General features: G+C 46.0%; 1 protein-coding gene across 4 annotated transcripts in view; it reads left to right on the forward strand.

The window, feature by feature from the left end:
* The window catches only part of LOC143924139 (UDP-glucuronosyltransferase 1A1-like), a 253,643-nt gene that overhangs the window by 69,012 nt on the left and 156,803 nt on the right, over positions 1-27,828 (forward strand). Inside the window, exon 1 of one of the 4 annotated variants that reach the window (XM_077448209.1) lies at positions 4,866-5,729. The exons of the other annotated variants lie outside the window; for them this stretch is intronic. Coding sequence (XP_077304335.1) covers positions 4,866-5,729 — 864 coding nt within the window. Of the gene's footprint in view, positions 1-4,865; positions 5,730-27,828 lie in introns of those variants that run through there. 4 annotated transcript variants of the gene reach the window in all.

Here is a 27,828-nt window from a genome sequence, read left to right on the forward strand (position 1 = left end):
ACCATTCCTGGCTTAAGCTGGCGTGGCATCAACCACCTCTCGGCCTGCCCCTGCAGAGCTGACAAAACATCCGCCCCAGTGTGGCTCCTGTCCCCCAAACAAACCAGCGCAAGCACGGCATGGCATCGTTTTGCCTGCGTACTTGCGTAGCCCCTGGAACGCCTACGGAGCACCGCTGGTTCTGAGGACAGAGCACTGGAAGAGGCCATGGAGGAAGAAGAAGAGGAGGGGGTGGAGGAGAGAGGTGTGTCACAACCAATAGTAGCATTTTGGAGGCGTGGTGGCGGAACAACCTCCAACAGTACTGCACCTTGTCCTGCATCCTTCCCAGCTGCCAGAAGAGTGACCCAATGGGCCGTGAAAGACAGGTAACGTCCCTGTCCATGCCTACTGGACCATGAGTCAGCAGTAATATGCACCTTACCGCTGACCGCCCTGTCCAGCGAGGCAAGGACATTGCCTTCCACATGCCGGTAGAGACCCGGAATTGCCTTCCGTGAGAAAAAGTGGCGTTTGGGGACCTGCCACTGAGGAACCGCACATTGTACAAACTCACGGAAGGGGGCCGAGTCTACCAACTGAAAAGGCAGCAGTTAAAGTGCTAGCAATTTAGCCAAGCTAGCATTCAACCGCTGGGCATATGGATGGCTGGGAGTGAACTTCTTTCGCCGGTCCAGCAGCTGGGTAAGGGACATTTGCCTGCTATAATCGGACGTGGGTGTACTGCTAGCAGAGTGCCCGGAAGCACTTAGCTGTGACACACCTAATTCTACACCTTCATTCCTCTCAGAGCAGGTTTCAGAGAGGACTGAAGGTCTAGTGGGGTTGGAGATGCCAGCTGATGAGGAGCAAGGAGAGGTCCACTTTGTTCTTTGGTGTGGGTCTTTGAGGTACGCTTGCCAACGAGCTGCATGGCAGGTCAACATATGTCTGGTCAAGCATGTGGTGCCCAAGCGGCTAATGTTTTGGCCACGTGAGATACGCTTGAGACATATGTTGCAAATAGCAGCGGTGTGATCTGATGCACTCGTCTCAAAAAAGGCCCACACCAAAGAACTTTTAGAATAACGCGCAGAGGCAGCGCCCTGCACAAGCGGAGCTCTGCGGTGTGATTCAGTCGGTGTGCTGCCCCTAAGCTGGCCCCCGGAGGGCATCCTGCCTCGTTGGACATGTGCCTCCCCCTCCTCCTCCTCCTCTCTCCTACCAGGCACCCACGTGGAGTCAGTGCCCTCATCATCCCCTCCCTCTTCATCGCTGTAGCAAACCTGGCAATATGCTGCAGCTTGTGGAACATGACTGCCAAATTGCTGTCCTTCTTGAGCATCCCCTCTCTCTGCATTCACGCTACTGCCTTCCTCTAGCTGAGTGTCATCATCAGAGCCTACAAAACACTGGGCATCCTCCTGGAGCATGTACCCAACACTGTGCTCAAAGAGTTCAGGAGACTCCTCAGGAGGACGTGGTGGGTCTAGGGAAGGAGTCACTGATGATGACATTGAGACGAGGGAAGACGATGCGTTGGCAGCTGCTTTGGTAGTACCCTGAGACTGGGTGAGAGAGGATGAGGAGGATGAAGAGGGCTTGGTCATCCACTCTACCAAGTCGTTGGCATGTTGCGGTTCAACATGTCCAGCTGCCGAAAAGAAGGACAAGCGTGTCCCATGGCCACGCGCTGATGACAATGCACTGCGTCCATGACCAGCACTGTTGTCTCTAGACACAGAGCCTGCTTGCCCTCTTTTATCGGCTCGCGCCTGTCTGCCTCTCCTTGCTGGCCTTCCAGACATGGTAATGGCCTGAAGGGAGTTGGGTAAAACAGCAGTTGGGTAGTGTATATTGTGCTGGAGGCACACAACACCCACTAACTCCTGCAGATGCCTTTATTATAGAACACCAGAGATAAAGGGGTATACTGTAATGGAGTCACACAACACCCACTAAGCCCTGCAGATGGCTCTATTAGAGAACAACAATAAAGGGTAGATACAGGTGTATATTGTGCTGGAGGCACACAACACCCACTAACTCCTGCAGATGCCTTTATTATAGAACACCAGAGATAAAGGGGTATACTGTAATGGAGTCACACAACACCCACTAAGCCCTGCAGATGGCTCTATTAGAGAACAGCAATAAAGGGTAGATACAGGTGTATATTGTGTTGGAGGCACACAACACCCACTAACTCCGGCAGATGCCTTTATTATAGAACACCAGAGATAAAGGGGTATACTGTAATGGAGTCACACAACACCCACTAAGCCCTGCAGATGGCTCTATTAGAGAACAGCAATAAAGGGTAGATACAGGTGTATATTGTGCTGGAGGCACAAAACACCCACTAACTCCTGCAGATGCCTTTATTATAAAACACCGGAGATAAAGGGGTATATACAGATGTATACTGTGCTGTGCTGGAGGCACACACAACTTCCAATAACTCCTGCAGATGGCAGATGGCTCAAATAGAGAAGAGCTATGTAGGTGGATATAGCAGTGTGTACTGGGTACAGAGCACGCAGACAGCACGCACAAGCTCCTAACACTACTGACTGCAAGCTCTATTATAAAAGATAGATCACTAGCTATATAGGTGAGGTGAATATAGTGGTGTATACTGCGGTCAGGGCACGCAGACAACAACCACTACAGAAGAGCAAGATCGAAAATCGGCCGATAACGATCGTGTATACTGTGTTGAAGGTACACAGAACACCCACTAACTGCCTCAGACGCCAACACACTACACAAGGCCGCCGCGCTGGCGGCCTTATATAGTGTGGGGCGTGTACTACACAGCCTGAGCTATGATTGGCCACAGGCATCCTGCCTGTGGCCAATCATGGCTCTCCTCGCTGCTGGTGCTGTGATTGGCCAAGCATGCGGGGTCACAGTGCATGCTTGGCCAATCATGAGCCAGCAATGCACTGCGATGACGCAGTGCATTGTGGGCCGTGAGCGCCACATGAATTTGGCGCGAACGGCCCATAATGTTCAGAATTCGCCGAACGGGCGAACAGCCGATGTTCGAGTCGAACGTATGTTCGACTCGAACACGAAGCTCATCCCTAACAGTGACAGCTGGGACAGGAGCTTGGAGAAGGAGTGCAGGCTCTGGGAAGCAGTGAGGCCTCGTCTTCTCTCTCACTCCCTCCTGGACTCTTCCCGGCTGCCCAGGCCTCCTCCTCCCTGTTTGATGCCTGCTGCCTTGCACCCCGCCATCATCAGACCAGCGGCAGGAAGAGGGGGCTGGGCTCAACTCTTTAGGCCCCACGAGCACTAGCGAGGAAAGCTAGGAAGTGGAATCCTCCTCTGCTTTGAATGCTGGGCTGGGAGAGAGTTGCAGCTGTGATGTCACTGGTTGCTAGACGCTAGGCGGCTCTAGCAACCAGTGGCCAAAAGCAGAGTCAGTTGGAGGCGGGGGTGGGGCCAGAGCCAGCACTATCACGGCTCAGTCCTCCCGGTCCCCTGCATTCTGTACCGGAACATACCTGCTAATTGCGGCACTGCAGCCACCCCGTAAGATACCCAGTGCTATGGGCCCCAGACTCAGGGCTATAGCCACCCCCTAGCGACGCCACGTGCAGGAAAGGTGTATAAGTGCCCTCTATTGAAGTGGTTAAGACTTTTGCATAGTACTGTATAAAAGTGCATAAAGTGCCAGCAAAAAGTGCTGCAGCTTGATTCGGTTCTAGGAACCAGAGAGCAGAGCACTGTGGAAGGATGAATAATCTACCCTGGATGAAAGTTATCTATGATGACATGTTAAGTTTGCTACACATATTGTAGCATATTTTCTGGGAAGTGTTCATTTCAGGAGGTGGTGGCTGCTGCTTCTTTACATTGGGAAGAGTCTGGCAACAATCTGAGTTGTTGTTGGAGGATTTATAATATATGTTTTCTGGACTATACAGAACTTTTTTGCACTTTATGCACTTTTATACATATATACTTTAATTATTTTAATTATTATTGCCATATTATACTTCACTTTAGGATTGATTATATTTGTGTTGATTTTTGCACTTTACATAGTTATGCGATCAATTGATGCACATTTGATTAATTGTTGATTGTATAGTGCTGCAGGTGATTATTTTTATGGTTCCATAGGGTATTTTTATATATCAACCATTCTGCTAGCAGACTCTTTTTACACAGCGCAGACCTTATAGTAGATATCTGGATTACATTATTGTATTTGTAGATGCATTTTGTAAAACTTACAATTACTCACCTTTGCAGATCTTTATTTTCTGAAATGATGAAAGGTCAGTGCGTGGTCCACTCTTACATAGGGCCAGGAAGTTTAAATAATAAATCAAAAAGCTGATGTTCTAGTAAGGGGAAACATATTTCTAGGCAAATTATTTCTGGGAAAGTTCAAAACTAAAATTAGAAAATACTATTTTGCAGAAAGGATAGTTGATGCTTAGAATAGACTTCCAGCAGAAGTAGCAAGTCAGTCATCGGTAAAGGAATTCAGACATGCTTGGGTTAAGCATAAGTCTATATTCAGACAAGAAAAAAACTCTTCTATTTCAAAAATATTATCTTTTTATTAGAAATTATCTGCTTTATATCCAGTTTATTAATAGTTATTTGCTTTAATTTAATTTATAGCTAAACAACATGTGAAGATCAACCTTATCATTTCAGTTTAAATTATAATATACTGTATATTGTACATCTAAGCCTTGAAGGCCCCAGGATATGTTCTGTGCATCAAGTTAACATTTTGCCAATACAAATATACACATGAACTGTTCAGGTTTATTACATAGTGATGTAATGAAGACTGTTAAACATTAAACAATAAATGTTCAAAAGCGGCTTACAGATCAGATAAGCTTCTTTCAGAAGAGATGGACAAAATGTTTCACTGTGTACAATTCACGGCTGTCCTTATATTATTTTCATTTGGATATGTAAAGTTTGTTGAGCCTGGTAAGGTGCTTGTAGTACCTGTTGACGGCAGCCATTGGCTTAGCATGCGTGCAGTTGTGGATTTGTTGAGGCAAAAAGGACACCAGATTTTTGTAGTAGCGCCAGACTTCAATATCCATATTCAAGCCTCTGAAGGTTATAAGATTAAGTTGTACCCTGTGTCATATTCCCGTGAAGATCTACAGAATCATTTTAAACGTTTTTCAGCTGAAGTTTTCACAGAAAGACCTCTTCTGCAGAAGATTCTGAAAATCCATGAGGAGATGAAACAAGGAGCAGCCCTAATGCTTGATACTTGTGTCAGACTACTGAACAACAAAGAGTTAATACGGAGCTTGAAAGAGACCACTTTTGATGTTGTTTTCACAGATCCCCTGTTTCCATGTGGCCAGATCCTTGCAGAGCATTTGGCAGTACCCTCTGCTTACTTTTTGCGTTCCATACCTTGTCAGAAAGATGCAATATCTTCTCAGTGTCCAATACCACTTTCTTATATACCACGGCAGTTCTCAGGACTTACTGATCATATGACTTTCCCTCAAAGACTGCAGAACATCTTTTTTGAAATAGCTTCACATTTTGTGTGTAATTTACTTTACTCTCCATACCAGCAACTGGCTTCTGAGTTCCTTCAAAGGGAGGTCAATTTACATGAAATGTTAGGTCACACGGCCATCTGGCTAATGAAAATCGACTTTGCTTTTGATTATCCAAAGCCGGTGATGCCCAATATGGTCTTTATAGGAGGAATTAACTGTGTTCAAAGAAAACCTCTAAATCAGGTGAGGATTCTAAGCATTTGATGTGCTAGTATATATTTTGGAGTTATATGTGTGCATAGCTACCAGGTCCCTGGACTCATATCCTCTCCAGGCAAAGTCTAGGAGGCAATGGCCCTTTTTGACAAGCTCCCTGACTATCCCCTTCCCTAGCACACAGTACTGGAATAAAACCTCTTAATGATTGGACAGGGTGAAAAAATATATAGCATTGTTTCTTCTTCTATCTACTGGGGGACATCAGCTAGACAAAACTAAACAATATTCAGAGTTTAGGACAAACCCAACAAATGCAGAAAACAATAGCGATCAGAACTCAGGATGGCTATAAGCTTAGCAGTTTCCCACTACATTAACCCTAGTGGCACTCTAACTTTGCCAGAGCACCTCTTTTAAGGCACAATTCCTCCTTTTGAAACCTAAGCAGGAGTGGTAGGGAGAAGAGTCGGAGTGAGAGGGAATGAGTCCCTGATTAGATGTATTCAGTTGTGTTTAAGGGTCCACTGCAAAGTGTATGTTGAGTGTAGGTAAATAAACGTGTGTTGATGCGTGTTGGCATGCTGCGTTGAATTGCATGTTTAACCACTTTCAGACCGGACCATTTTGCTGGTAAATGACCAGAGGTCTTTTTACACTTTGGCACTGCGCTGCTTTAACTGGTAATTGCGCGGTCATGCAATGTTGTACCCAAACAAAATTTGCGTCCTTTTCTTCCCACAAATAGAGCTTTCTTTTGATGGTATTTGATTGCCTCTGCGATTTTTATTTTTTGCGATATAAACGTAAAAAGACCGCAAATTTTGAAAAAAAATTATATTTTCTACTTTTTGTTATTAGAAAAATCCAATAAACTCAATTTTAGTCATACATTTAGGCCAAAATGTATTCAGCCACATGTCTTTGGTAAAAAAAAAGTCAATAATTGTATATTTATTGGTTTGCGCAAAAGTTGTCACATCTACAAACTAAGGTATGTTTTCTGGAATTTACACAGCTTTTAGTTTACGACTGCCTATCTCATTTCTTGAGGTGCTAAATTGGCAGGGCAGTACAAAACCCCCCCAAATGACCCCATTTTGGAAAGTAGACCCCCTAAGGAAATTGATAAGAGGCATGTTGAGCCCATTGAATATTTTATTTTTTTGCCTCAAGCGATTGAATAATGACAAAAAAAAAATTTTTTTTTTTTTTTTACACAAAGTTGTCACTAAATGATATATTGCTCACACATGCTATGGGCATATGTGAAATGACACCCCAAAATAAATTCTGCTGCTTCTCCTGAGTACGGGGATACCACATATGTGGGACTTTTTGGGAGCCTAGCCGCGTACGGGGCCCCGAAAACCAAGCACCGCCTTCAGGCTTTCTAAGGGCGTAAATTTTTGAGTTCACTTCTCACTACCTATTACAGTTTTGAAGGCCATAAAATGCCAAGATGGCACAAAACCCCCACAAATGACCCCATTTTAGAAAGTAGACACCCCAAGCTATTTGCTGAGAGGCATGTTGAGTTCATGGAATATTTTATATTTTGCCACAAGTTGCGGGAAAATTACAAACTTTTTTTTTTTTTTTTCACAAAGTTGTCACTAAATGATATATTGCTCACGCATGCCATGGGCATATGTGAAATGACACTCCAAAATAAATTCTGCTGCTTCTCCTGAGTACGGGGATACCACATATGTGGGACTTTTTGGGAGCCTAGCCGCGTACGGGGCCCCGAAAACCAAGCACCGCCTTCAGGCTTTCTAAGGGCGTAAATTTTTGAGTTCACTTCTCACTACCTATTACAGTTTTGAAGGCCATAAAATGCCAAGATGGCACAAAACCCCCACAAATGACCCCATTTTAGAAAGTAGACACCCCAAGCTATTTGCTGAGAGGCATGTTGAGTCCATGGAATATTTTATATTTTGCCACAAGTTGCGGGAAAATTACAAACTTTTTTTTTTTTTTTTTTTTTTCACAAAGTTGTCACTAAATGATATATTGCTCACGCATGCCATGGGCATATGTGAAATGACACCCCAAAATAAATTCTGCTGCTTCTCCTGAGTACGGGGATACCACATATGTGGGACTTTTTGGGAGCCTAGCCGCGTACGGGGCCCCGAAATCCAAGCACCGCCTTCAGGCTTTCTAAGGGCGTTACAGTTTTGAAGGCCATAAAATGCCAAGATGGCACAAACCCCCCCCCAAATGACCCCATTTTGGAAAGTAGACACCCCTAAATTTAGGGGTACACTAGTGAGACTAGGTAATAAATGGCGGGTGCCCTGAAACTATAAAAAAATAACTAACCAACCAGCGTCACCTGTAACAGTTATATGGTGATCACTGGTGAAAGGGTTAACTAGGGGGCAATCAGGGGGCTTTATGCGGTAGTATATGGGGGTCCCTGGCGCTATAAAAAGCTGCGGCGAACCTAAATACCTACCTGCCTAACTAGCGTCACCTGTGACACTAATACAGCGATCAGAAAAACGATCGCTTATTAGGCTGGGTTCACACTGGAGCGATGCGGGAACGCCACGAATGCGCGGCGGGTTTCCGCATCGCATGCCTCCCGGCGGCAGTTCACACTGCCCTATGCGAACTGCTGGGAGTGTCAGTGAAATGTTAATGACACCCCCAGATCAGTTCGCATATCGCAGTGCGATCTGCAAACTTGGATCGCATGGTGTGAACACCCATGCGATCCGATTCTGCTGCGGACCAAAAAAAGGGTCCCGTGCGAGTTTGCGGCGGGTGCGGCGGGTGTGACACGAATTCAGCCATACTATCTGTATAGCTGAAGTCGAATCGCACAGAGATCGGATGTGATTTGCACTGCAGTGCGGTGCGAATCACATCCGTTCTCATAAACCGCTGCAATGTGAACCCAGCCTTAGTGACACTGGCGACGGGGGGTGATCACGGGGTTAAACCTTTATTGGGGGGGTTAGGGGGGTACCTTAGAACTAAAGGGGGCTAACCCTAACTGCCCTAACAGTTATTAGTCACAAATGACACCCGCCGGGTGATCAGGGGGTTAAACCTTTATTAGGTAATAAATGGCGGGTGCCCTGAAACTATAAAAAAATAACTAACCAACCAGCGTCACCTGTAACAGTTATATGGTGATCACTGGTGAAAGGGTTAACTAGGGGGCAATCAGGGGGCTTTATGCGGTAGTATATGGGGGTCCCTGGCGCTATAAAAAGCTGCGGCGAACCTAAATACCTACCTGCCTAACTAGCGTCACCTGTGACACTAATACGGCGATCAGAAAAATGATCGCTTATTAGGCTGGGTTCACACTGGAGCGATGCGGAAACGCCGCGAATCCGCGGCGGGTTCCCGCATCGCATGCCTCCCGGCGGCAGTTCACACTGCCCTATGCGGACTGCTGGGAGTGTCAGTGAAATGTTACTGACACCCCCAGATCAGTTCGCATATCGCAGTGCGATCTGCAAACTCGGATCGCATGGTGTGAACACCCATGCGATCCGATTCTGCTGCGGGCCAAAAAAAGGGTCCCGTGCGAATTAGCGGCGGGTGCGGCGGGTGTGGCGGGTGCGGCGAATGGCTGAACTCGAATCGCACAGAGATCGGATGTGATTTGCACTGCAGTGCGGTGCGAATCACATTCGTTCTCATAAACCGCTGCAATGTGAACCCAGCCTTAGTGACACTGGCGACGGGGGGTGATCACGGGGTTAAACCTTTATTGGGGGGGTTAGGGGGGTACATTAGAACTAAAGGGGGCTAACCCTAACTGCCCTAACAGTTATTACAGTCACAAATGACACCAATGCAAAAAAAAAAAAAAAAAAAAAAAAAATGACATTGGTGTCACTGTGACTGGGGGGCAGGGGTAATTGGGGGGGGGGTGATCGGGGGGGTGTGAGTGTGCCTGGTATGTTCTACTGTGTGTGTAGAGTGTTGGTGCAACTCACCGATCCGCTCTCCTCCGTGTCGGAACGAAAAATACTGACACGGAGGAGAGAATACATCACTTCCTCTCCTGTGTTTACATTACAGGAGAGGAAGTGATGTCACGGGGGATTCCTATTCGTCGGGAGCGATCGCGTGGGGGTGGCCATGAATGAATGGCTGCTCCCTCGTCCCGGATCGCTCCCGGACGAAAACCGACCGCCGCAGGCACCGGGCGGGGGCCCGATCGGGCCCCCGACCCGCGGGAGGCAAGGGACGTACATGTACGCCAATATGCCTGCCCGTGCCATGCTGTCGACGTACATTGTCGTGCGGCGGTCGGCAACTGGTTAACATGCAAATTTCTCCTAACTTCTTGCAGCATGTAAAGGGTCTACAGAATGGCTGAAATGTCAAACTTGTGCTGGCCTGCTGATTTTCCTCTTCGTTGAGGCATGTTGTGCTGTGCTGGTAAGCGTTACCATGTGTTGCCTCCCATTATGGTGAAAAAAATTGGAGCTTACTATACTTTTTTCCACTGCAAACCAGTGCATATTAGTGCAATGCACCAGTGTGAGCTGCTCCCATTCACATACCTCATTTTTTACAGGTCCTTGCATTGACATGCATTGAACATAATCTGTGAGGGCATCTGGTGTGAATGGATCCTTAATGTCAGTTTGAGCTTTTCAACTTTATAAACAACAAACTCAACACAACAGGAGCAAGAAAATGAAAATAAAGGGTGTTGAAGCACCATCTTCTTGCAAGCACTGTGTATAAACCATGTATAAACCATTTAAAATAAAAATCTGTGCTTAGCGCCAGATACTAAATGTGAAATTGGACAGCCGCATTCACTAAATATTTGAATGTAAATATTGATATAGTATGAGAGTCCATTCACACCAGATGTGTTTGGACTACATTGGGTGGTTAGTCCAGTGCAGTCCCACCACACCTCTACGGCAAGACAAGACCAGGCAAAATGTTGTGTCACCAATGTGCCTGTTTAGACCACTTTGTGATGATGTGCGGGAAGTGTGCACTGAAAATAAGTACTGTGTGTAGTATCTTTTTCCAGTGGAGCAGCAGGGGTCATCGAACATCACCTGATCTTTGTGTGTTTTACTCTGGTGCATTCATGTATTTTAATGGACATTTATTTTGTGTTTTTACCAATAATTTGTTTTACACATTGAATGTGCAATTGTGAAATGTCTATTTGTCACTTGCATTGTGTTTCCCAAGTACGATTTAAGCACTACTGATGCACTACTGATTTGTTTATAAGAGATATTTGTTTTCGAAACAGCACAACACTTTTTAGTTTTATGATATATCAATATTTATATAATAATATTAGTGACTGCGGCTGTCTAATTTAACATTTGTTAGTTTACACTAAGGGCCGGTTCACACAGCGAGGCGCGGCGAGGGAGCTCAGCGGCGACTTGCAGAGGACTTCTGTATAGAAGTCAATGCAAGTCGCCCCCGAAGTCGCCCCGAAGTAGTACAGGAACCTTTTTTCTGAGTCGGAGCGACTCGAGTCGCTCCTCTCAGAACGGTTCCATAGTACTGAATGGGGGCGACTTGCGGGAGCGAGGCGAGGCGAGCCGTGTCGCCTCGCCTCGCCTCGCTGTGTGAACCGGCCCTAAGTGCACATTTTTACTTATATATTTTTTTTTTTTACACATTGAATATACAATGTCTTGCCGCTGATGCGTTAAATTGTGGATATCTTTGAATATCGCAATAACAGAAAAATTGATGCAGAAAAACTTTTAGAACATCACAATGAGGCCAATTTGGATATCAGTGGTACCTTCATTTGGTTAAAAAAAATATTATAGTGACTGAAATGCACACATGGATATTATGTTCCTTGAAAAATAAATTTCAGATGGGATGGTTTCTAGAAGCTTGAGGTGGAATGTTTTTTTCAGAAAAACAATATAAAGAACTTAAAAACTTAGGTTCTAAAGCCTTGTGTTTTTTATATGTAACTCCACTCACAAAAATAGCAAATAAAGAAAAAATAATATAGCACATACCATTGCGACACAAGTCAGTATTTACTGAATTTAGTGCTCGTGCTAGATAAGTGCCTGGTTTGTTGATTTTTGTATAAAAATTACGTCTAATGCATTTATAGGTTTTATCTGCCTTTTCCGTAAGAAATAAATCATATTCTATACACGTTTTTTCCAATTGGGATTTCGCTATTTCGTATATATTGCAATGGTATCCCTAAGGCTGTTACTATTTCTATTAATTCTCTTCATATTTAAACTAATATATTGGACAACATTAAACAGAAAATTATGTTATTGGTCAATTTGAGTGAGGCTATTTGGGATAAAAGGATAGTTCGAGGCTAATGGTCAGGTAAAGGGATTATCAGTCTTCTTCTGACCCCTAATTAGCCTGAATGTATGCAGTATTTTGCTACTAGTCATTTCCTGACCATTTGTGAAGCTAAATCACAAAAGAATAAAAAATAAATAGTTTATAAGAAAAAGCACAATATTTCCAAATAGCCTCTTAGCCCTTTTACACACGGTCGGAGATTCCGACAACCAAATCTGTCGGAGTAATTCAGATGGATTAATTCCGGAAGAGGTCCGGAAGTGATGTTGCATACACACGGTCGGACTAAGTTGTCGGAAAATCCGATTGTACATAATGTGATGACGTTTCGTTACGTTACGTTCAGGCTAGTAGCCAATAGCTTTGGTCTAGGAATTTGATCTGAGCATGTGTGGCACTTTGTCCGTCGGAGTAGGCTACACATGATCGGAGCATGTCCGACCGGAGCATTTTGGCGGAAAATTTTACCGGCAAGTTGGAAGACTTGGTCCGTCGGATATTCAGACGGAAACAGTCCGATGCAGACCACACACAGTCGGAATATCCGACAAAACGGTCCGATAGGACACATTCCGTCGGAATCTCCGACCGTGTGTCCAAGGGCTTAGGGGTTAAGTAAATATATGAGTTAATGCTATCCATGGAATCTTCTTGATCCAAAGGAGTGGGGGCATATCTTATTCTTTTGTGAGAATGATGGTTCCCATTATTTTTGGATGGGGCTGCTCTTCTGCGCTGTGGGGAAGTGCAGATTGTTTCATGCATCAGGTGAAGGTTTATTAGGGTTTGTTGCAATTCTTCAGCTGTTCTAGAGGTGTATCTGTTGCCTTGAAAGGTGAATTTGATGGAGAAGGGGAATCCCCATTGGTATACAATATTGTGGTGTTGGAGTTCCAGTAATTGGGGTTTCATTGAGAGTCTTTTGGCATTGGTAAGCTGGAATAGATCCGCAAACAGCTGGTACTTATAGCCTTGAAAGATTAAATCTTTTTTTATCTCTGGCTGCAGTCATAATTTGCTCCTTTGAATGATAATAGTGGAATTTTAACAATTATGTCCCTTGGGGGACTGTCTGTTTTCTTTGCTGTGAGGGGCACGATGGGCTCTGTCCAATTCCAGACGTTCGATAGGAATTGATGGTGAAAGTTCTTGAAACAGCTCTGTAACTGTAAACTGTATATCTGTCAACGTTTCTGGAATTCCTCTTATGCGCAAATTCGATCTTCTGGCCCTATTTTCATAGTCTTCTAATTTTAGATTGGAGTAATACATTTTCTTCTTTTAAATTCTGCATTTCAGTCATGTTGGCTTGTGTGTTCAGTTCTATATCATCTATTTTTAGCTCCAAAGCAGCAGTGCGGCTACCTAGCTCTCTGATCTCTTTGGTGAGGCTGTTAGTTATCTGTTCAGAGGTCTGCTTTAATGCCCTGTGGAGCATTTTCTCAAACTAATGCAAAAGTGCGGTGGATGCTGTGGATATTGGTGAGGGATTATGTGAAGGAGTTAGCTCAGTTTCTGAATCAGCGGGGGAGATTAGCTGGGAGTGCTTTTTGCCTGTGGGAATGCAGTGAATGTGGAGAGAGCTGCCGCCATTTTAGCTGCGGTGCGCCCCTGTATGTCCTTTGTGAGGAGAATATTTGACTTGCCACGGCTTCCTCCCAACACCATTATGGTGGCTTAAAATTATATCTGCCTGTTCCCTGGTACAAGGGGTACTGAAGGATACCTTTTTATCCTGTCCGTTATAAAGGTGGCTTTATCCCTCAGTGGAGTGGAGCTCTAGCTCTCCATGTCTGTCCTGCTAGACTCCACCTGCAACCCCCATGTTTTAATATTTTCATTTAAAAAAGTAAAGCGTTACAATCACTCTAAAGAATGTTTTCTATATACTGTAGATGAAGAAATTAATAACATTAAAGTGATACTAAACACACACTGTTTAATTTACATTGTCCCTCCCTTCTATTTCTGTATATGGATGATAGCACTGTAGTTATTTAAAAAAAAAATATATATATAGATACAGCTGTCACATGACCCAGCTCTTTCTCAGCCTGTCTACAGTGAAACATAAGCAGGAGGAGCTTTTAGTCATAGCTAGCTTCTAGCGTCTAGTCCTCTGCTGCTGGTCACAAAAAAAGCCTTTGGAATGCAGAGTAAAAATAAATAATTAATAACAATAACCGTTTTAAATTGTCATACAAATATGCATTTTAAATCTTTATTATTTGTGTCACACCCCTCCAGCCTTTGTCTTAGAATAAGAAAGAGGTGAAGCCTCCATCAATCTACATGTAATTTCACTCCCCTTTCTGTTTAGCTGGTATGTGGTCATGGAGGAGGAAGGAGTGGGCTGTAATTTACCACTGTGTATAAATCCACATGTGCGACTCTATAGTCATATGGGCTGCTCAGATATAAAAGGAAGGAAATGTTCTGCATAGAAACTCACAAAAAACTATATATGTGCAAAGCTGCCAACACTGCTCTGCAAAATCCCTAGCTGAATTGGGGAAATGGACAAAAGGGGGACATAGAGAACAGCAGGATAAACCAGTTTTCCATAAACCATCTTCACCTGGTCTTCCTTCTAGGTTCGCGGACTCCTGCCGTCTGACTGGATGACGTCACTGCATGTCTCACCCGTGGCACATGCATGGGTAAATTCACAGACTGCTGCTTTTTAGAATATCTTTTAAACGGTACACAAAAACTAGGGTTCGCTGAAACCTTAGGGAGCAATTAGGTGGCAGGAGGATGTAGAAGCTGATTCAGGTCCCAGCAAAATAGAGAAAGTTGGTTCAGAATTGGAGCCGATAAAAAATAAAAAATAAATTATATTGAACAGAGAGATGTTCCCTTTACTCCAATTCAGAAACATAAGACTAAATACTCCCATAAAAATGTAACGATGATGAGGGAGGGCACTGTAGATCCCCTAAGGGGAAGGGCGTTGTGGATCATAGGGATACTTTTATGTGGATGGAAAGGATAGCTTCCTCATCCAATTATAGCCCTATCCATTTAACTAACAGATTTGCTTTATTTCTGAATGAAATGTCAAGGGGAGAAATAGAGCCTGTATTTATTATACTAATGGGACCACAGAGTAGCAACACTGGAGATAACAGCAATCCTTTAGGGGAACACAGTATCAAAATAAGGCCTGGTCAAGTTCAAGGGAAAGAATAAGAAGAGAGGTAGCTGAGGAGGAAGAAGGAGCAAGCATAAAAAAAGAGGGGGTTTTATAGGGGAGTCGCATTTTGAATTTAAGTGGTACTAGTCTTAAGCTGCGCCCCATACATGGATTGAAATTTGGTTGGTTCAGCAGTGACTGATCTATGTGTGGTTGCTTTGTTTAACCACTTCAGCCCCGGAAGATTTTACCGTCTTCCTGACCAGAGCACTTTTTGCTTTAACTGACATTGTTTTAACTGACAATTGTGCGGTCATGCAACGTTACGCCCAAACAAAATTGACGTCCTTTTTTCCCCCACAAATAGAGCTTTCTTTTGGTGGTGTTTGATCACCTCTGCAGTTTTTATTTTTTGCGCTATAAACAAAAAAAAGCATACATTTTGAAAAAAATTCATTATTTTTTACTTTTTGCTATAATAAATATCCCCCAAAAATATATTAAAATCTTTTTTTCCTCAGTTTAGGCCAATATGTATTCTTTTACATATTTTTGTTAAAATCGCAATAAGCGCATATTGATTAGTTTGCGCAAAAGTTATAGCTTTTACAAAATAGGGGATGGTTTTATGGCATTTTTATTATTATTATTTTTTATATTAGTAATGGCGGTGATTTTTATCGGGACTGCGACATTAAGGGGGACACATCGGACATTTTTTACACTATTTTGGGACCATTGTCATTTATACAGCAATCAGTGCTATAAAAATGCATTGATTACTGTGTAAATGACACTGGCAGTGAAGGGGTTAACCACTAGGGGGTGATGAAGGGGTTAAGTGTGTCCTAGGGAGTGATTCTAACTATAAGGGAGGATAGGCTTCAAGTCACATGACAGTGATCACTGCTTTCGATGACAGAGAGCAGTGATCTATGTCATGACACAAGGCAGAACGGGGAAATGCCTTGTTTACATAGGCACTTCCCCGTTCTGAAGCTCCGTGACACGATCGCCGGGAGACCAGCGGACATTGAGTGTGCCGGTCCCACTGGCACGGTCATGAAAACTTCAGCCGCTCAATCAGTGCCATCTGTGTATTCTGATGGTGGGAAAGTTTCCTGCTGGAAACATTGAGAGGGCACTTAAGGAGGTTTTCACTCCATTTCTGGAGATATAGACAATTACTAGATTAGCCCAATTAGCCATTTTCCCTCCCTGGTGTCATGTGACTCGTCAGTGTTACAAGGTCTCACATGTGAATGGGGAGCAGGTATGTTAAATTTGGTATTATCGCTCTCTCTCTCTCTCATACTGGTCGCTGGAAGTTCAACATGGCACCTCATGGCAAAGAACTCTCTGAGGATCTGAAAAAATGAATTGTTGCTCTACATAAAGAGGCTATAAGGCTATAAGAAGATTGCCAAGACCCTGAAACTGAGCTGCAGCATGGTGGCCAAGACCATACAGCGGTTTAACAGGACAGGTTCCACTCAGAACAGGCCTCATCATGGTTGACCACAGAAGTTGAGTGCACATCCTCCGCCTCATATCCAGAGGTTGTCTTTGGGAAATAGATGTATGAATGCTGCCAGCATGCAGAGGTTGAAGGGGTGGGGGGTCAGCCTGCCAGTGCTTAGACAATACGCGGCACACTGCACCAAATTTGTCTGCATGGCTGTCATCCCAGAATGAAGCCTCTTCTAAAGATGATGCACAAGAAAGCCCACAAACAGTTTGTTAAAGATAAGCAGACTAAAGACATGGATTACTGGAACCATCTCTTGTGGTCTGATGAGACCAAGATAAACGTTTCTGATTCAGAAGGTGTCAAGTGTGTGTGGCGGCAACCAGGTGAGGATTACAAAGACAAGTGTGTCTTGCCCACATTTAAGCATGGTGGTGGGAGTGTCATGATCTGGGGCTGCATGAGTGCTGCCGGCACTGGGGAGCTACAGTTCATTGAGGGACCCATGAATGCCTACATGTACTGTGACATATTGAAGCAGAGCATGATCCCCTCCCTTTGGAGACTGGGCCGCAGGGCAGTATTCCAACATGATAACGACCCCAAACACACCTCCAAGACGACCACTGCCTTGTTAAAGAAGCTGGGGTAAAGGTGATGGACTGTACAAGCACGTCTCCAGACCTAAATTCTATTAAGCATCTACGGGGCATCCTCAAATGGAAGGTGGAGGAGCACAAGGTCTCTAACATTCAACCGCTCTGTCATGTCATCATGGGGGAGTGGATGAGGACTCCAGTGGCAACCTGTGAAGCTCTGGTGAACTCCATGCCCAAGAGGGTTAAGCCAGTGCTGGAAAATAATGGTGGCCACACAAAATATTGATAATTTGGGCCCAATTTGGATATTTTCACTTAGGGATGAACTCACTTTTGTTGCCAGCAGTTTAGACATGAATAGCATTGTGTTGAGTTATTTTGAAGGGACAGCAAATTTACACTGTTATACAAGCTGTACACTCTTACTACTTTGCATTGTAGCAAAGTGTTATTTCTTCAGTGTTGTCACAGTATTGTCACAGTATTCACTTTTGTGAGATACTGTATGTTCTATTGGAACCAAAACTCAACTGCTACAACATTGTTGTCAGGGGTTCAGGCCACCCAGGCGGAACGGCGCTCTGGCGCATGCACATTCATGGTCTGACGCGCAGGCACACGCACATGCGCACTGGTGCACGCCTGTGCGCATTGGAGCATGTTTAGCGTCCCCCTGATGGCCTATAAAAGCTGCTCTGGCGCACACATCAATTGCTGGTTTGTCTACAGCTCCTGTTACTTGAAAACCTGTTTGTGCATCTGATTACCCGTTGTGACCCAGATTGTTCTTTGACGCTGCTGCTTATCTCCTGGACTTGACCTTCGGCTTTGTTACTCCGCTTCTCTCCAGTGTTTGACCCTCTGCCTGTGACCCGGACCTGCCTCTTGTCTCCTGTCCTGACCCTCGGCCTGTGACCCGCACTTGCTTGTGTCTTCCTAAGACACCTTACCTGAGCCTGTGCCTGTATCTAGGACTACCAGTGTTTGACCCCCAGCTGGGCGTTCCGCCCTCTACAGCTACCAGCCAGTTGCTACACAAGGTGTCCATCTCTACCAGACCTTCACACAAGGCTTCCCCTGCCACCTGGGTTGCCTGTGCCTCTTTGTGCCATTTGCTCCCTGTATCACCTCTAGGGGGCGAACTGCGCTTAGTCGCAAGGGCGAACCGCTCTCGGCATCTCAGCAAGTACTTCTCTGATAATTGTGTCAAGATGGTATAAGTCTCCCTCCCTAAATTCCTGGGTTATATTATTTCCAGTGCTGGTTTTTCGATGGACCCAGAGAAACGATCAATAGTCCTACAGTCCCAACCCGTGGGTTTACATCCTCTGAAGCGTTTTCTTGGCTTTGCCAACTATTATCACAAGTTTATTCGTAACTTCTCATCTCTGGTCAAGCCCTTGACTGATATGACCAGAAAGTACAGTAACCCAAAGAGGGATCTTTTCTTGTCAAGTTTCAATTACATTGTCTCATTCTTACCCGGTACTAAAAAGGTAAGGGCTGACACTTTGTCACGACAATTTTCCTCCACTTCCAAGATGGAGTCGGTTCCAGCTCCTGTGATTCCTCCTGATCGTATTCTGGCTACAGTTCCCACCAGTCTCATTTCTCCATTGGGTGACAGAATTCTTGCTGCTCAGGTCCATGCTCCTCCTGAGAAACCTTATGACCACTGCTTTGTCTCAGAGAGTCTCTGTACTGCCATGCTCCAGACTTATCATTCTCCCAAGGTTGCTGGCCACCCTGGGAAGAATCAACTCTTTTGGGCCATTTCTCAACAATTCTGGTGGCCTAGTCTATGTGCTGATTTAGGCTCCTTCGTAGCTGCCTGTTCCATGTGTGCTCAGAGTAAGACTCCACAACACCTTCCAGTGGGTCTCCTACAACCCATACCCAATGGAGCGAGGCCCTGGACCCACCTGTCTATGGATTTAATTGTGGATTTACCCAGATTTCCAGGGCAACACAGTTATCCTTATGGTGGTTCTCGAAAATGCCTCATTGTATTCCACTTAAGAAGTTGCCCACTTCTAAGGAACTGGCTTCCATTTTTGCTCGGGAGATCTTTCACTTACATGGGCTACCCAAGGTGATTCCCTCAGACAGGGGTAGTCCGTTCTGGCAAGCCTTTTGTGCACAGTTGGGAATTCAGCTTGCTTTGTCCTCTGCGTATCACCTGCAGTCTAACGGGGTCACAGAACGAGCCACTCAGTCCTTGGAGCAAATCCTACATTACTATATATTCGACCATCATAACAACTGGTCAGACCTCTTACCGTGGGTGGAGTTTGCTCACAATAGTGCCTTGAATTGTGTTTCCCAATTGTCCCTATTTATGGTGAACTATGGTTTCCAACCTTCCATGTTGCCTGACTCTTTGGTTCAGCAGAATATCCACTTGGGCACAAGTCCAGGAGGCTTTACGACATGCTAATGAAAGGTACAGACTCCATGCTGACCGCAGACCCCTGTCTGCGCCTTCCTACTAGGTTGGGGACAGGGTCTGGCTGTCATCTCGCAACCTCCAACTTCGTGTTCCCTCTCTGAAGTTCGCACATCAGTTTATTGGGCCTTTCCGTATTCTTCACAGGATTAACCCAGTGGCTTATGCATTAGACCTTCCCTCTAATATGCCTATCTCAAATGTATTTCATGTCTCCTTATTAAAGCCTTTGGTATGCAACCACTTTACCACCTCTGTGCCATGTCCTCACCCTGTTCAGGTTGAGAACCATGAGGAGTATGAAGTACAGTCCATTGTTAACTCCCGTAGGTTCCGTGGGCGCATACAGTACCTGGAGCATTGGAAAGGGTACAGTCTGGAGGAACGCTCTTGGGTCCCATTCTCGGACATACATGCCCCTGCTGTCCTTTGTGATTTCCATAGACATTTTCCCCTCAAGCCTGGTGGTCCTCCGAGGGGGGGGAAATTGAGGAGGAGTACTGTCAGTGCTGGGCTCAGCCCTTCCTTCTCTGAGCTGGCTGCTCAGCTATCAGCTAATTGCCAGCTCCTATCTCTCCACAGTGACTCACCTGCTGATGATCCTGCTCGTCGGTCCTGCCTACTTAAGCCGTCCAGTCCAGATGATCTCTGCCTTTGCCTTGGTCAAATCTCTAAAGAAGCTCTCCTGTTAAAATACTTGCTTGGCTGACATTCCTTCTGGCTCCCTGATGTTTTGGCTTGTCTGACTATCCGTTCCGGTTTCTGAACTCTGGCTATGTTTTGACAATGCTTACTCTGTTTATCTTTTTTATTATTATTAAACAAGTGTGATTTAATTGTACTTCTGTCTCAGTCTCATTCATGGTTTCTGATACTCTCGGACTCAACATCAGAATTTTCTCTCACTAAAGGTTGCGCAAAAGCTTCAGGTGCATGAGGGATATCATGGTCAGGCATAACACCCTCTCCTGGGTCAACAATTGCATCCCCAAAGGAATCCACAGGCTCAACAGGACACTCAGGTTCCTCACTTCAGTCCGTGGCCCAATCCTCAAGAGGAACTGTGGGGTCTTCCCCTACAGGACAGTCAGGGTCCAGAGCTGTAGTTTCTACAGGGGCGAGTACTATTCTGTAGGAACTTATTGGATAGGAGGAAGGTCTGTAGTGTAGAAATCCTTCCAATCCAAGGGGGTAGCTGACAGAACAATCCCCACTCAGCACACAAGACCTTAGTAGGTTTCTATGAAGATGTTTCCTGTCAGCTTTTGGGGCCTTCAGACACTGCATTATATATGGGTTATGGTGGGAACAGTTGTTTTTCTACTCAATATGGGGTGATCTCCCATAGAGGCTCTAGTGTGCTTCCTCTTTCGAATTTTGGATTTTTCATTAACAACCCATTCTGCTCTCTCACTCAAACCTGCCAGTACCCATTAGCCAAGTCCAGTGTGGATAAAAAACTGGTGCAACGGTGCACAGATGAGCTCAAATGCTGGTTGGGACTTCATAATGCAGTGCTTGGGTACCACATAAATTTCACTGATGATCACGTGCTTTGGCAGTGGAATTAGGGCAGTTCCCAGGTTAATTAGCTGGACCAGCGCCCTAACCCGATGAACTTTGGACAGGGTTGGGGCCATTCGGCTCCAGGTGACTTCTTTATAGGGGCCAGGGGTAGATGATGCTTAGGTGGTATACGGTTGATGCCTACTCACTCTGTTTGCTGCCTATTTTCCTTGCAGTCAGCCTTGTAGGCTTGGATCACATTAAGCCATATGGCTTGCAAGCCACACCCTGGTTTGGGCCCGCAAAGCTTCTTATATTCTGCCATTAAGCAGGACAAATCAAAGTCTTTCAGGACATTCATGCTGTCAGGGCTGGGCTCTCAGCAGCTCTCTTCTCTGTGTTCAGGCTGCTCAGCTGTCAGATAATTGTCAGCACTCATGGTTTCCACAGTGGCTCATCTGGTGATCACTTCCTGCTAGTCAGTCCCACCTACAGCCAGTCCCTTCTGGCTACTTAAACTGCCTTGTTCATTCCTTTCATGCCTTTGGGTTGGTCAAATATCTAAAGATTCTCTGCTGTGTTCCTGTGAAAGACTTTACCCAGCTGACGTCCCTTCTGGTTCCTGATTCTGTGGCAGACTCACCCAGGACAGGGGCTTTTGGAGGGGACTGAATGCTAGCCTCTGGCTTACCGATTATGGGCCCTGGAATTTGGGGGAATGGTGCTCTTTGTGAGCTGTATGCCTGGGAACCCTTGAGGTGGTGTTACTATAGATTCAGGTCCATGTCCCCCAAGACACACAGACACACAGACTCTGGGGACCCTGTATCTGCCATATTGGAAATAGTGACTGATTCATACTGTTGGGACACATACTGTAAGGAGATGCTGATGTCATCAACTCCAGCCGCCTGTCTGTTGTCTGCTATAATGTGTTTATTGTAAATCAGGCTAGTGTGGGCTCTAAGAGTCTTTCATCCATTGTTGTTTGTGTTAATTAACTCTTCTACTGTGAGAAGGTTTTCTTGGATTTTCCAAAAAGATTATTCTTGGTTGTTAATTCTGAACAATACATGATCATTGAAAGAGCTGATCACATTGACCTCCGGAGACGGACTGTCTGGTCACCTAGGCTGCCTTAAGTGCTGTGTTAATTAACATGTTAATTATATAATTGTCTTTTAAGTTGTTGCTAGAGGGGAGGGGGGAGTATCCAAAAGCCAGCCCTACCTCTTTATCTAACACCTTGTGTTAAAAGTGTATAAAAAGGCTGTATTCTGTCCAATAAATCATTCAAGATTCTACAAGCTGTTTTTGGCTAGACTTGTATTCAATTCAGCTATAATAATATATGTCTCTGATGGTCAGACTGGAGGAAGTGGGATATACTGATGGAAGCACTCAAGCAGAGTGTCTGATAAGTTCCGTTGCAGCCTCCAATTACGTTAATCTCTGGTTTCATGATTACTGGCCTGTCTGACTATTCACATTGCCTTCTGATCCCGTGCTATGTTTTGACAATGTTTACTGATCTGTACCATTTTTACCATTACATTAATAGGTGTGATTTTACTGCATTGTTTGAATCATGGTTCCTGACACATGCCCAGGACAATGGGTACTGAGGAAACCAATGTACTGCAGGAAACCATGACCAATACTTGCTCCACCACTTGGTTGAATACCTAAACCATCAAGCAGGTGACCCTTTCCACCACAGTGGTTAAATTATTGGCCACTTTGAGAGCCAACCATGACTGATCTAGCTGACCCCGTATTCCGAACAGCTGCACATAAAATTCATATTTTATTGTGATAACTTCAGGCCCACTGACAATCATGCTGGCCATTCACTAAAGCAGCAACCATGGACTTGCTTTGTGGGACATTGACGTGAAGTTTCTAGAGATCATCCCTCTCCCAGGGAACCTCTAGTTTAATGGCTAATGAAAGGTTCCCTTGTTCTAGGAGCAACTGCAGCTCCTAGCCAGGTGCCTGTAGCGCCCACACTGCCAGGACCTCCAATCTTCATCCGGGTCTCTCCACAGCGGATTCTTGTCCTTAGAGAACTGGACCAATTCCTGCTTAACAGGTCTTTCTTTTCTAACCGTTTCCATAACTCTTTAAGGGGTACAGCAAAGTGAGTGAGGCTCTTGCCTTCTTGTTGTCTGCGGGTGAAAAATGCATGTCTGTCGGGGTCACTTTTTCCCCAAATAGGCCTTCTAGCCATGCCACGATTTTCTCTAAGCTAACACATTCATTCTCTGGAAGCACTATAATAGCTTGGCGAGCATCATCCTCCAAGAAGTTAATAGCCAGTTCTGTGATTATTCGGGTGGGTACTTGGTAGAGACAAATGACTCTCCCCAGTCTCTCTTCCCACTCAAGCAAGATGCTGGACCCATTCAGTTCTGGAACCGGAAATGGTGCGCAGTGGCGGCTGGTGGGTACTTCTTTTGGGGGGCAGCAAAACAAACACCACACCGGCAGCACGGCACTTACACACTTGTGTGGCGGAGCTGTGGTGTCCTCTCCTCCTCTGCTGGAGTGCAGACAGCGGTGGATCCGGTGTCCGCTCCTCATGCTTCCTCTGCCACGTGTCCCCTCTTCCACCAAATCCCTAGGCATCCAATAGGATCGCCTGACGCTTTGGTCAATCAGAAAACAGGTCTCATACCTGCCTCCTGATTGGCGGGGAGGAACTTTAGTGTGAAAATAGTGAAAAATTAATTCCCTATCGTCCCACAACTGGGTGGGCTTGGAGCGCAATGCTGCGCTCTCTGAGCCCACCCTTTTTTGAAGCCTAGTAGAGGCTCTGGCTCTAATCAGGTGCTTCAAAAAAATACCCAGCCGCATTGGAATCCATAGTCCGGTGCCCTGTTATGTAGATCAGGGGGCCGGATGCATGGATAGGGGATGTGGCGCCTGTACGCCCTCTATGGACAGACTGCCACTACTAGAGCCACTCCTAACAGTGCCATGGTGGCTCCTTGTCACTGCCAGGGGTCAGGCTCAGGCCAGTAGCTATAGAAGTATGAAGACTCCCACCAACCAGCCGGATAAGTGAACAAGAAGGTCACCTTGGCAGATGCTGCAGGCTCACCAGAGGTGCGGGGTTTAAATATTAACTGATGTTCACCAGAGCTCCCAATGGTGGAGATGGGTTTTGCTGGGTGTTAGTACCAGTTCATGGTCCTTGGAATCACCCGCCAGAAGGTGAGCAAGTCAGGGTCCAGTAGCAGATTGAGCAGGTAGGGATCGAGTAGAAGCATAATTAGTAAACAAGCCAAAGGTCAGTAACAAGTGGTTGCAGGTTAGGATCAAGCAGAAGCATAGTCGAGGAACAAGTCAAAGGTCAGCAATGAGTGGTAGCGAAGATATGGATGGCAGCAGGAGTGACAAGAGAGATATTGGCTGGAGACAGCACAATGATCTGGCAAACAGGAAGTGCAGAGACATGGCTCAAACCAGGAAGTTTATGGCAGGAACAAAGAGTTCAAAATTCACAAAAAACAAAACATAAGGTAAAGATGGCTAGGTAAGAGGGGCGTGGCCTAGGTGGTCATGTGAACAGACGTCTTTCTGTGCAGCTCCAACATCTCCCGCTACAATCCAGCTCCATCCTGGGTTAATCCCTCACTATATGCCGAACGAAAGACGCCGTCCATACCGGAGGACTCCCCCGCTTCCTTGGAAGGTGATATCGGTGGATGGGCAAACGCAGAAGGCAGCCGCCGGGGCGAATGTATGTGCACACACGCTCGGGCCAAGATGGCCGCCGGACCACCGCCGCGGAGCCCTGTGATTCTCCGGCCTCCACGCCGAATCTCTTTGGGGAAGCCTCTCCGCCATCCTCCCCGGGACAGCCGGACCCTCCTATCCTGATGTCACAGATCTCGGCGGGGGAGGAGGCGGAGGAGAACGAACGAGGGCCTACGCTTGCTGAGGTGCTGCAGACCATTAAGGTATACCATGCTGCTCTTATGGGGACAGTGGCTGAAATCAAAAGTCACATTACACTACTGAGGCAGGATGTTCAAAAATACGTGGAAGGGTGGATGAGACTGAAAAACGTATTAGTGACTTGGAAGACTCAGTTAACCCCTTATTGCCTAAACTCAATAGTGCGGGGGGTAAAATAGCCTCCCTAGAAGACAAGGTGGACGACCTCGAGAACCGCCTCAGACGCAATAACCTGAGGCTGGTGGGCCTTCCTGACCGCTCAGGGGGGTCTGACCCAGTGGCCTTTTTGGAAAGTTGGTTGGAGCAGGAGTTTGGTCGTGACACACTGTCCCCTTGCTTTGTGATAGAACGGGCTGACAGAGTCCCGGGCAGACCTCTCCCTGCAGGCAATCCGCCACGCACCATGGTTCTCAGGTTGCTGAACTACAGGGACAGAGACGCTATATTGCGGGCAGCCAGAATAAAAGGCAGTCTGAAGATTAACAATGCTACAGTGTCACTGTACCCAGATTATTCGGTGGCTGTTCACAACCAAAGGGCAAAATTCCAGTCTGTTAAACAAAAGCTGAGAGAACATGCAGTGAAGTTCTCTATGATATTCCTGGCTACCCTGCGTATTGTGCATCAAGAGAAGGTTCTTTTCTTCCAGTCACCCAAGAACGTCATCGCATGGTGGGAGTCCCTACCCCAACCACCTTGAGATCCTGCCTGAAGGATGTTGGCCTGGATGGTTGACGTCTCTGTTTTCTTTTGCCCTCCTCATCTCCCCCCCATTTTTGAATCTACCTCTGGTCAGTGCGGTGGGTCTCTGCTGCTCTTGCTGAAACATAATGGGATTGACAATGTTTATTTTTGTTGCGGGACACTTACTCCCCCATCTTTTTGGTTGAGTATCTGGGAGCTGCTCTAGGAGAACGATGTTGAGCCACTCAGTGGTGAAGTTGACTTGTTGCGGTTAACCACATGGATATCAGGCCATGCGCCCCATGCATGGCCCTAGTTTTGGGTAGAAGCCCGCTCCATTTCCGTGGGAGCAGGGCAGGGTTGTTGCTGCTTATTGGCAGCTCTTTATTTGTCGTCTATTGTATGGTTGAGGTGTGTGTGGAGGATGGATGGATGTGTGTGTGTGTGTCACATTGTCCCACTGGAGGTGCTGTGGCTCTGGCTGCTTGGCGGGGGACTGTCCTGGGGCTCCTGGACAGGCTGCGCCCGCTTTTTCCCAATTGTGCGATATTACCAACCCTCCATGGCTGAGGTAAACATATGCTCATGGAATGTGCGGGGGCTGAATTCCAAATTTAAACGTGCATTGGTGTTTGAGCAGATCAAACGATTGCAACCGCATATTCTCTGTCTACAGGAGACTCATCTGGTGGGCTCAAAAATCCTTGCGTTAAAAAAGTGTTGGGTGGCTCAAAACTTTCACTCGACTTACTCTAATTATGCTCGTGGGGTGGCCATCTTAATTCGCAAAGGGCTACATTTTGAGTGCCACCAGGTGGTCTCGGACCCCAGGGGTCAGTTTTTGGTGTTACACGCTACGGTGCAGAGAACGCCTGTCATCCTGGTCACAATCTATGTTCCTCCGCCAGCAACAGCCACGGTATTCTCAGACTTCAGCGTTAAGTTATCACTGTTACCTGTTTGCCCTACGTTCATTGTGGGGGATTTTAACTCAGTGTTACGGCCCGGATGTCCAGGATGTCCAGGATGTTTAGTAAATGGTGTGAGGCGTATGGATATGTAGATATTTGGCGTTGGAAGTTCCCGGGGGAAAAGGTATTCTCCTGTCAATCCAAAACCTATGGTTCTCTGTCCAGGCTGGACTATGCACTGGCCACCGGGGACTTTCTGCCGGTTGTCAGGGCAATTAAATATGTCTCTCAAACAGTGTCGGATCACTCACTACTACAGGTTACTCTTACCCTGGGACATTGTCCTTCATTTAGGGTGTGGAAACTTAGCCCCTTGTGGGTGTCCACACCGGGGATACAAGAGGCCATCCCATCGGATATGACAGACTATTGGTCTACTAACATTGACACCACAGCAGCGGGCCCCACGTGGGACGCCGTGGAAAGTACATGTCCCGCATTAAGCATCATAGACGAGCCGGGAGGGCCCAACAAACGGAAATTGAACGTTCCCTTGAGGAGGCTAGACGTAGGCATACGCTAAACCCGACAGAGACTACCCGAGGTGAGCTGACGAATGCCCATAAGATGTTGCAGTTACATCTTGTAGACACGACTAAAATACAACAACTACACTTGACAGCAAAACTACATGAACACGGGGGGAAGAACGGGAGGTTGCTAGCCTTTCTTGCCCATACGGACTATATGGATAGTTCCATCTCTACCATACAACTGACCGATGGCTCCACTACCGAGGATCCTGTAGCTATAAATCAGGAATTTACCTCATACTACAGCAGACTATATGACGATCCAGCGCCCCCCTCGGAGGCTACATTTAGGGGTTTCTTCTCCTCGTTGGTGTTCCCTGGCCTGGAGGAGGCTCAGTGGGACCTCTTGGACCGGGAAATCACTCTTGAGGAGGTGGAAACAGCGATAGGTTCCCTACTGCCATCGAAGGCTCCTGGCCTAGATGGTATCCCTTCCGCATGGTATCAGACCTACACTGAATTGATAGCTCCTAAACTACTCCTCACTTACCGAGCGTCCCTGAAC

This window comes from Lithobates pipiens, unplaced genomic scaffold (genome assembly GCF_037356315.1).
Source record: "Lithobates pipiens isolate NorthernLeopardFrog02 unplaced genomic scaffold, aLitPip1_a1.2 Scaffold_22, whole genome shotgun sequence".
Lineage (NCBI taxonomy): Eukaryota > Metazoa > Chordata > Amphibia > Anura > Ranidae > Lithobates > Lithobates pipiens.